This window comes from Phytophthora infestans, genomic scaffold (genome assembly GCF_000142945.1).
Source record: "Phytophthora infestans T30-4 supercont1.30 genomic scaffold, whole genome shotgun sequence".
NCBI classification, from domain to species: Eukaryota; Oomycota; class Peronosporomycetes; order Peronosporales; family Peronosporaceae; genus Phytophthora; species Phytophthora infestans.
In genome coordinates this window covers 951,056-961,718 of record NW_003303729.1, presented here as the reverse complement: position 1 = coordinate 961,718, position 10,663 = coordinate 951,056, and the positions used below count along the sequence as shown (strand labels likewise).

Genomic DNA, 10,663 nt, shown 5'->3' with positions numbered 1-10,663 from the left:
GGTTCGTGCACCCTTAACTTAAAGTTGTTTTAGCCAATCTGAGACAAATATGGTTGCTGTATTTCAGTTTCAAAAATTTCAAGGAAACTTATTTCTCTAAATTACCGTGTTCGCTTAGATACGAATTTTAGGTGATCACGTTGAGTACGACAGCGGAGGGCCTCATATTTCCAGAACTACACGACGCCAGAAGCATCCAGACCTCGGGCGGCGCGATCGGTGAGCCCTGCACAGCTGGACCGCACACGGAAGCGCGAGGAGAGTTCCATCCGCAGCCCTCCAAGAAGACTCGCTTATGAGTGAGGCAGAGGGTGCGCCGCCACATGGTTAGGATGAACTGATCTGCTGCAGATACTGTTTTAGAATTTTCTAACCTTTCTTATACAAACATTTTAGGGCGGGCCCTGCGAAAGGGAAAGCAGACAGAGCTGAACTACATGTATGCCGCTCTTGGCATGGCAAAGGACGACAGCAGCGATGCCGACTTTCTGCCAGACGACAGGGAAGAGTCTGAAGACGTCTACCAGATTTATGATGACTTGGATGATCCTGCCCCACAGAGTACGATGGAGACGTCATTTTATGTGAAACGTTAATGGTTCTAACAGCGTATATGTTGTGTGTTAGGTCGCAAGGGGAAATCGCAGATAAAGAGGGCCAGAAAGATGCAGCAAAAGCCGTCCAGTACGTTGGATATTGTTGCTTTAACATTATGGTTGCCGTTAATTGAGGCACTCACCACATCTTCACCACATCTGTTAATGTTGTTTTTAGCAATCGGGAAGGGGAAAGTGTTTTGCGGCGCAAAACGCCTGCACTCACCGCACGTCTCCACCGAGGAGCGGAGCTTTTCTCCTCACTATTCGCCTCCCCCCTTTAAGAAAGAGAAAACTGTGTCAGACGCACTTCTTGCAAACATTACGAGGGACAAGACGGCAAAAGACTGTAAGAAGGACATTGCTATACCGGAGTCGACGCGCCCGGAGTATGTTCCTCGAAAACGGTCAAGCAAACACATTGACGAGTTGAAGTCCATGCAATTGGACCGTGAGGAGATCATCAACGTTGTTCCGCCGTTTCCCTCTCTCCCTATCCACAGCTGGGAAGAGTTTGACAAGGTGCTTAAAACCTACAAGGACCAAAACAATCTCAAGTTCCGGGTTCGAAGCTCGCAAACTACAGTGTGTTACAACAGGTAGTTTTTGCTTTTGCTTTTTACGTGCTAAAACCTAACTCGTGAATGTGTTGCTTTATTGTGTAGTACAAACGACGATCAGATACCCACCGACTTTCAGTGGGCCAGCAGAATCTTTCGCTGTACACACGGGGTTTCACAGAGCTCTCGCTCTAAAGGACACCGCAACCGCAAGATTCGCTATTGCGGGTGCAAGGCTCGGTTTACAGCCGCTGTGATCCGGACATCTACGGAGGGTTTTACTATCAAGATTCGCAACGAGGTTTGCTATCGGATATTATGGGTGTTATTATAGTTACCAACCGCTATCTGCTTTGTCCAGAATCACACCCATTCCCACCCTACCACTGCGTCTGAAGCCTCGTCATATCTGACGACTAAGACCTTACCATTGGACGAGCAGGATCGTGACGACGTGAAAACCTTGGCGGATGCACGTGCTTCTTCGAAGCACATCTCCAGCTTTTTGAATGAGCGGATTGGTATGTAAGTCAGATTTTATTTTTATTTTAATTTACACGTCTGCTACTATGTTCTTCGTATGACCGTATATGTAAATAATAGGCTGCGAGATTACTCCACAGCAGACCCGCAACCTCATTCGCAATATCATGGGGAGGGATTCTGCTGAAATCCGATTGAAGGATATGCTGCACGCGCTGCGCCAATTGGATGCCAGTGATGTTCTCGTGATGCAAGACCAAATTGGCGTTACAACCGGGATCGTTTTGCAGACAAAAGTGCAGAAGCTAATGTTCGAGCGATGGGGTGATACGTTAGCGATGGACTTTACCCACGGAACGAATAATCTGGGCTATCATCTGGGTGCGTACAGCTATGGTTGTTGTAACTTTATTCTGATGTATAACAACCTTATCTACTTAAAGTTGCTGTATGATTAACTCAGCTTTGTTTTGGTTTTGACCTTTAGGAAGTTTGGTTGTCACCACAGATACGGGTTGAGGGTTTCCGGTTTTTGATTTCATTTGTCTCAACGAGCAAGCACTGACAATGTCCAGAATTTTGGACTACTTCAAGGAGAAGAACTCGGGCTGGAAGCACATTCAATCGGTGGTGATTGACAAAGATTTTGTTGAGTGGGGCGTATTAAAGGATGCCTTTCCGAGAGCCAAGGTTCTGTTATGTCAGTTCCATGCCATTAGATACTGGAAGAAGGTAATGAAGCGTCCGTTGTATCGCCTAAGAGTTTCGCAATGTGAGGAACGGCTGGTCCAAATGATGAAACTACTTTACAGGTGAGTAAGGTTGCTTTTCACCGTGTATGTGGAGGCTAATTTGTGATTGCCTTTGATTTATGTTAGTACCTCTAGTACCAGATACAACTTCTACTACGATGCACTGCGGCAGTATTGTAAGGACCAGAAGCGCGAAGCCTTTTTTGCGTACTTCGATAAAAACTGGAACTCGTGCCGTGACATGTGGGCCAATTTTGCTAGAGGAAAGGCTTTTACTGCTGGCAATACCACAACGAATAGGATCGAGTCAAACTGGAATCAAGTCAAGATGCTGCTTGGTCACAAAACGAGAATTGACAAGACTATTGCTGGGTTGCTTCAGCATCAAATGACAATTACGCAGAAAATTGTTTTCACTATTGGACATCAGCACTCAACTTCACGTGCTCCCAAGACGGTGCCAAAGTTTTTGCGAGCTGTGGCTAATAGACTGTCTGCGGATATATTTTCGACGGTCAAGAAGGAGTGGGAGCGCTTCGTCAACCTTATGGCAGGCGCTTTCTGCAAACGAGTTGCTGGAAGTGTATCGTTTTGGAAGGTCAACTGTGGGAATGAAACATTTGTGTGCAACGATGGAGAATGGACATGTACCTGCTTATTCTTCAAGAGTCATCATCTACCTTGCCGACACATGATGCATTTGGCAGAATCTGGACTTCGGCTCAACATGTTACCTGTTACTTCGATTGACAAACGATGGAGTTTGTCGGTGGCCTTAGAAGCAAAAGAAGACCTTGCTGCGGCGGCCGACTTACTGAAACCTATTGTGCAAATGTCCAAGTTAAGGTCGCCGAAAGTAAAGTTGCCGGAGGATGACAAGGTTGCGGAACAAAGTGATGATCACGGATCCTGTATGACAGCTTCTAAGATACCCAAAGAGATTGCCTACGTTCGCCTTCACAGGAAGGAGCGTGCCGACCAGGTGGTTTTGTCGTCATCGGAAAAGTATTCATACGCAAAAGCAGTGTTAGAGCCTCTGCTGGAACATTTATCGTGTCTATCAAGCGCTGATTTCTATCAAGAACACTCTCCCTGGAAGGACACGGTGGAGATTGGTCTCAACCGCGAAGTCAATGGTAATCGCGATGACGGTAGTAGTAACGAAGACGATGACGATCAAGACGATTTCTCCTCGCTTGACCCACTTGAGGCAATGGAAACAGCGAAACTTATGGACGAGCTAGAATCCGCTTCGCCCTCTACAGAAGCCTGCACGGATAGTGGAGGTGCATCTGAGTCTGAAGCATCTGAGTCTGAAAGGGGCAGTGCAAACCCAGAACGTGTCAATAATACTAATATGTCGCCGCCAGATCCGGAAGTACCAACAATTGCAAGCCGTGCTGTTGATATCATAAGCCTTCCTCGGCCGAAACGTCGCGGTAATTCCAGGGTGACGACGAAGCAGCTCCGCCAAACTACGTTGACATCCGGTCAACCCCGTCTAGCTATTCACAAATACTTAGCTGGGCTTACTGTGACTCTTGGTCGCTTTGTACGTTGGGCAAAGAACACGGAAAACTTGAAATTTGTCATGGATACACTTGCCAAGTATCCAGTTCAGCTTGAAGATCCCTATTTGAGAGCCCGTAGCATCGAGTGTCGGTGGGAAGCAATGCGGCACACGGACTACATGCACGTATTTGCAGTTCCAATTGATATCAGTCGATCACTCCAAGCCGCCGTCACGACAGCATGGAAAGAACAGGACTCGCCGGGTCCACTCGAAGATAGCGTGAAGAATCAAGGGATCGTCCTTGATATTGTCGCCACTATTGATCCGAAACTCTGGAAGTTTAGCAGGTAAGGTTGTTTTACCAATAAGGTTGCCATATTATGGTTGCTACAACCGGGTTGTACTAACGGAATGGTTGCTCTACATCTACAACATCTCGCAGCAAGTTTGTAGGAGCTTTGACTATATTCCACGATGTCAAATTAAAGAGACGAACGTGGATTGAAGACCGGAAATGGCTAGAGCAAAACTGGCGAATCATCCCATCAAATGTGAGCCTCTTAGCAGAAGAGACAAAGACTCAAGGCTTACAAGAAGTAGCTATCTGCCATCGACATCAAGACTTGGCCAACGAAGTGATTGGAAAGTTTGCATCAAGTCGCTTACTAACGGAATTTTGGACGCTGCACGGAAATGGATCGATCAGTTTCGAAAACATTCTCGGTGGTCTATGTCGGGGCTGGCTTAATGACAGTCACATAGACTTCTGTTTACGAACAATTGGAGGGGTTGTTGGTGGCTGCTACGTGATCTCGTCACTGATGTGGGATATTGGGTGGCCTTCTACACCAAAAGTATCTATCGGAGAACTTAACTTTGTCCTCCACGCAGTACACCTGGACGGCAATCATTGGGGAGTCATTATCACGCGTTTTCACACGACGGCAACTAGTGTACGACTATTTGTACACATGTACGAGCCTTTGATTAATGCTTCTTATCACAAGGACATGATGAAGATCTGGGAGGGTGTTACTGAACAAGGGAATCACCCAAAAAGCAAAGCAAAAAAGAGCCTACGCGGGTTCCTCGAGCGGTGGCACGCGTCCTCGATGCCGGATGTGGAATTGGAGATCCAGGACGTTGAGTGGGTGTTTTCACCGCAACAACCAGATGGATCTAGTTGCGGCGTATTAGTTATAGCACAATGCTACAATTACCTTACTGGAAACACCACACAGCAAAGCTACGACGTCACCAAGCACGACATCAAAGTGATGCGCCTACGAATTCTTTGGGCCATTATGCATCTGTCCAAGGAACAACCTATCTCCGAATCCGACGCTGCCACAACAAGCAAGACTCTACAGAAGCTACAAAAAGAACTCGAGTAAGTGTTTTAGCCTTAATTAAGTCTTTACTACAGTCCGTGTTCACTGCATTATGCATTCAGCTTGTGAATAGCCATCTCCAATAAAACTCCAAACGAGAAATCGTCATCTTGAGCTGCCCCCTCCTCGAAGAAATCCGCCTTCAGCTGGTAAAGGCAAGCTTCCTCCTCATCAATACGACCCTGAAACTCCATCTGAGCTGCCATGATTTCCTCCATATTGCGTTGTATGTCAACGAGCATCGTCCTCATCTTCTCCAGCTCACTAAGCCTTGCACGAACCAACTTAAGTAGTAAAGCCTTCTGATCCATAGCGATGATCGAGATCTTCCAGCAAATCGAGAAGTCCCAAAGTGTGCGAATACTTGTGTCCCACATAATGTACATGTGGCTCACATCAGTCTAGAACCTCTAAATTTAGACAAACCTATCGACGAAGGCCACGTGGTCTTGGGTAAATTAAAATATAATACCGAGTGCATGCCCCGTTGTGGTTGCGTTTCGCTCTAAAGCTGCCAAAATTCGTGTCGTGGTGTTGTATTTATGGTTGCGGTAACGCCATTCCCTATGTTCGGAGATAATCGTAAGAAAACTCGACGTTCGGCGCTAGCTGCCGCTTGGCTTTGCTCCATTGCGATTCAAAGCGCATCTCTCACTTCGCTGGTAGAGAATAGTTGTGCGTATCCGGACGAATTCGAATTAAATTCTTTTTTCGCTTCAGACGATAGCAAAATCTACAGTAGTGATTGATTCATGAGCGCATGCTGCAACATCGGCAGCAGTCCAATCTCTGACCCTCAAAGCTACATCAATACGTACACGGGGCGAACCAGGAGATCGAGGGCGTGACGCAATAGATACCATAGTTTTTTCGAGAACCACTGAGTTCGATAGCTCGTAGATTGCTAAGAATCGTTAGGGCTTTTAATTCTTCGCTGGTAAATACGTTACTGGGTCCATCTCCATGATGAGAGGAAGCTTCGATCAGTGCTAACCTCTCAAGAAGTGGACAGGCCTTAGCAATATGCCATAGAAATTGATCGTCAAGATACTCACTTTCTCCTAGCATAACTGATAGTCGAACCTCTAACGACGTCAGGTTTGGACAGGCTGCAAGTACGGGAGCAAAGCGACTCAACGGCGAGAGTGGCTCGACATGGTGTCGCTCTTGGAAAAAGTAATCGCTTCTCCACAGCGCAGTATTTCCAGGTAATTTAAATGATTTTAGTTCGATTTTGGGATACGAAGCGAAAACTTCAAACATTTCGGCGCTGTGTCGCCATGATTGCTGTCACAAGGTTTGAGCTTGGATACGTTGCAGCACGAGTTGGGGTTGCCACCCAATCGGATCGCGGGACGCGCGCCAAGAAGCAGGCTGCTGGGCTGGTGCACGCGAGTAGTGCCGCCAGAGGTTGCTGGCACGCGGCCCGTGCCGTCAATGGGCGCTGGCACGCGCCCATTTCATCTTCGTGTAGGAGCGCACTCGAGTGAAGGCGCTCCAGTTCTTTTGCTTTGCTTTTGCTCATTAATAAACCTTCCTACTTCGGAACACCCCGGGTTTCGCGACAAAGCTAGCTTTGCGCTAGTCGAAGCGCAAGTTTTCTTAATCCTTGGTATCTCGGTGCGCGCGTCGACCTGCTGTCGTCGTTGTGTCGTGAACACTACCGGACTTCGTCGACTAAGTGCGGATTAGAAATCCGTACTTGGCTTAAGTGCGGTTCGCATTAAGTTCGATTCCTTCAACTTCAACGTCAACCATGTCGGCCAGGCTAGACTCCGACGGAGACGTCGAGATGTTGATCCCCCAGCCGATCTTCGAGGTCATCCGGGCACCGGAGCTGTCCAGCTGAGACCATGCTGCTCTGATAGAGTGGTATCGCGAGTGGGAGCGCTACGTGGAGAAGATTCGGCACCGCTGCACGACAACCGGCGATACGTTTGAGAACGTTGTGGCCACAGTGAAATGTTGTCTGAAACCGAAAACGCTGAAAAATTTGGCCACGTATGTGCTGAAGAAGCCGCTCGCCTCAGTGACGGATGCCGACGTCATGAATACTGTCAAGGCCCGCTGTCATACGTTCAAGAACGAGTTCGTGCCAGATGTCGCGTCTCTGTTCCGCCAGAAGCTCAAGATGGACCTCTCGGTGGATGACTGCGACGCACGCGTCTTCCGCTATTACGAGGACTTCAATGGGATTGTGGAGGACAACGGGCTGCAAAAGCTTATCGGAACTGGAAACGAGTCCGAGGCGGGCTGCAAGAGCAGACTGAAGGCTCATTGTCGCATCTTGGTGGACAACCTACAGCCTCCTGTTCTCAAAGCCCAAATCACTCGGCTTATCGACTTGGAGAGGCGTGACTGCAGATCTGACGACGTCACCCTCTTCGACCTGATACTGGAACACGCGAAGGTGCAACAGCGTTTCCATCGGCTGTCGCACGATTATGCGACGAAGGCCGACACCAAGGCTGGGCGACCGGCAGAACGCAAGTCACAGCGACCAGGGACTGTCACGCATGCAACCTCAACGCCCGCAACAGCGTCGGCAGCCGCACAGCCCTCGCGGACTTCTCAACCCGCGCGGGGCCCCCGATCGTCTAATCCCCCCCCACACACACGACGGATGCTTGTTCTGCAAAGGGCCCCACTGGCTGAAGGACTGCCCCACGGCTACGGACGCGCAGCGAACCGCAGCCAGAGATAGGTTCCAGGCTTCCAAGGAGCAGCGTGCTAGTGCCCTCAGATCCATGGTCGCTCGTCACAAGATGAGTACTGGGTCCGTTTGCATCAACAGTCTGCTTACGGTGCCTTACGTCCCCGATACTGGTGCTGACAGGAGCATCATTCCGGAAGGAATCGTGGCTTCGCTATGCGCTGTGCAGCCCACACTCTCGACCATTCGACTACGTACGCCTGCAGAGGCGGAAATGGCTGATGGGCGTCGGTTGATCTGCGATCAAGAGCTGCTTTTGGATCTCGAGCTGCCAACGGTGGCTGGCCTTGTGTCGCTGCGATCGGTGTCGTGTCTGGTTCTGGGCGGCGACGGAGACGAGCTCTTATTAGGGCGAGATGTGTTAAAGGGGCTCGGCATCGATGTGGACCAGCAGCTCGCTCAACTGGCCGGGAGCACACCGCTTGACAATGCAGAGGACGAGTTTCCTGTTGGAGACGCACTTCCTGACCCGCAGCCAGATACTGAGCCAATCATCTCGCTCAGCCAGCTGCTAGACCGTGCGGTGGCAAATGGACTGCCAGAGGAGAACGTTGACACCGTCCGAGGGTTGCTAGAGGAGTTCCCAGACGTTTGGCGCGAGGCAGTTGGAGCAGACCCGCCGGCCGATGTCGAGCCACTCCTGGTGACGTTACGACCAGGTGCCGTGCCTCACCGCAGTGCCCCGCGCAAGTATGCCCCTTTACAGGCTGCTTTTATTCGAGAATACGTGAAGTCTCTCGTGGGAAATGGCTTAGTGGAGCAGAACAATGCGTCGCGGTCGGCGTGTGCCGTGGTTCCCGTACGCAAGCCAGGCACTCAGGACAAATTTCGTCTGACAATCGACTACCGGCCGGTTAACACAATGACCGTCCCTATTGCTGGTGCCATGCCTTCGGCTGCCACTCAAATCGACTCGTTTCAAGGCAAGCAGTTTTTCGACCGATTTGATTTTACGCAGGGCTTTTGGCAGACGCCCCTGCACGAGGACAGCCGAGAGATGTTCTCGTTCGTGACGCCAGACGGTGTGTTCACGCCGAATCGTGTACCACAAGGAGCGATGGACTCCGCCCTGCATTTTCAAGGTCAGGTGCAGGCTAAACTCGCACCCCTGATCCCCCACAGGGCACTGGTTTGGGTGGACGACGTGATACTGTTCGCACCCACGATCTTGGAGTTTTTACAGACGCTCAGTGCGTTTTAAGATTGTGAGTGCGGCCAAGTTCAAACTCAACATGGCGAAGTCGTCACTGTATGCGCTGGAGATCCTGTGGTGCGGGCGCCTTATTTCCAGTGAAGGTGTTCGCCACGACCCGTCCCGTGTCAGTGCACTGGCAGAGCTTCCGCTTCCAGCAACCGCTGCTGACCTACAGTACTTTGTGTGTGCCACGAATTGGCTGCACGACTCGCTTCCTGGCTACGCGAGAATTATTGCCCCGCTACACGAGAAACTGAACGCGGAAAGGGCCAGGCTTGGTCGGCGCAACCGAAACGCACTGAGTGTGGCGACTACCTGGACTGTCGACGAGCAGGTTGCCTACAGTAATGTCAAGTCGCTGGTGAAGGATTCGGCGTTGATGGTTTTCCCTGACCCGAATGCTCAGCTGTTTCTCTTCACGGACGCCTCGGCGACGGGCTACGCCATTGTCGTCACCCAGGTGCGCGATTGGGATCCATCCCTGCCTGTGGACGAGCAACACCACGAGCTGATCGTGTGCAAGGTGGTTTGTTCAAGCACCACGAGTTGAACTGGACTGTTGTGGAAAAAGAGGCCTACCCGATTGTCAAGGCCTGTCACGACCTTGAATATCTACTGCTTCGCCCCAACGGATTTCATTTGTACTGCCATCACGCCAACCCGGCTTAAATCTTTGCGCCCAATGTCGAGCTGAAAAAACATGTCCGTGATCGGCTGCAGCGCTGGGCGATGCGTCTTTGTGGCCTTCATTACACAATCGAGCACATTCCCGGCGAGAAAGATGTTTGGGCCGACATCGTCTCACGATGGCACGCGCGTGTCATCGTGACTGTGGCTGCTGTGCAGACGCGCAGTCGTCATATTGTCCCCGTGGAGAATTTGTCCCAGCTTCGCCCCCTCTCTGACGACCAATTCATCTTCCCTACACTGAACGACGTCCGTGCAGCTCAGCTCGCTGCCTCCTGTGAACGCTCTCGGCTGCAGAACGCTTCGGAGAGGGAGGCTGGTGTGGTGACAGTCGATAACCGCCTATGGGTCCCCACTGGTGCCAAGGACTTACTCGCCCGAATTTTTGTCGTCGCTCACTGCGGTTCTCAAGGCCACCGTGACCAGGAAGCTATGGCTTTGGCTCTGAAGAAGCGTTTTGCCATCGAAAAGCTGGACGGTAAAGTGGCCAAGTTTGTGCGGGAGTGTCTTCTGTGCAAGCATTTCAAGGGACCACGTCAAATCCCGCGTCCATACGGCTCGCTATTGACGACGACGCAGAGAAACGAAGTCGTGCGTTGGGACTTCCTGTTCCTAGGCGAAGGGTTCGGTAACTCTGCGTACCTGCTGGTTGTGAAGGATGGTCTGTCACACTTCTGTGAGCTGTTTCCGTGCGCTACGCCCACTGCCTACGTCGCTGCGGAAGCATTGACGCTTTGGTATGCCCGATACGGATTGCCTCAGACGCTTCTATC

General features: G+C 50.5%; 1 protein-coding gene across 1 annotated transcript; it reads left to right on the top strand.

Moving 5' to 3' along the window:
• Nucleotides 1-7,087: 7,087 nt before the first annotated feature.
• Nucleotides 7,088-7,653, top strand: PITG_13863 (uncharacterized protein; the record flags this gene model as incomplete). Its single annotated transcript, XM_002899495.1, has 3 exons — nt 7,088-7,114; nt 7,196-7,585; nt 7,648-7,653. 3 exons carry the CDS (start codon nt 7,088-7,090, stop codon nt 7,651-7,653), a joined length of 423 nt encoding a protein of 140 aa, XP_002899541.1.
• Between the last annotated feature and the right edge of the window lie 3,010 nt (nt 7,654-10,663).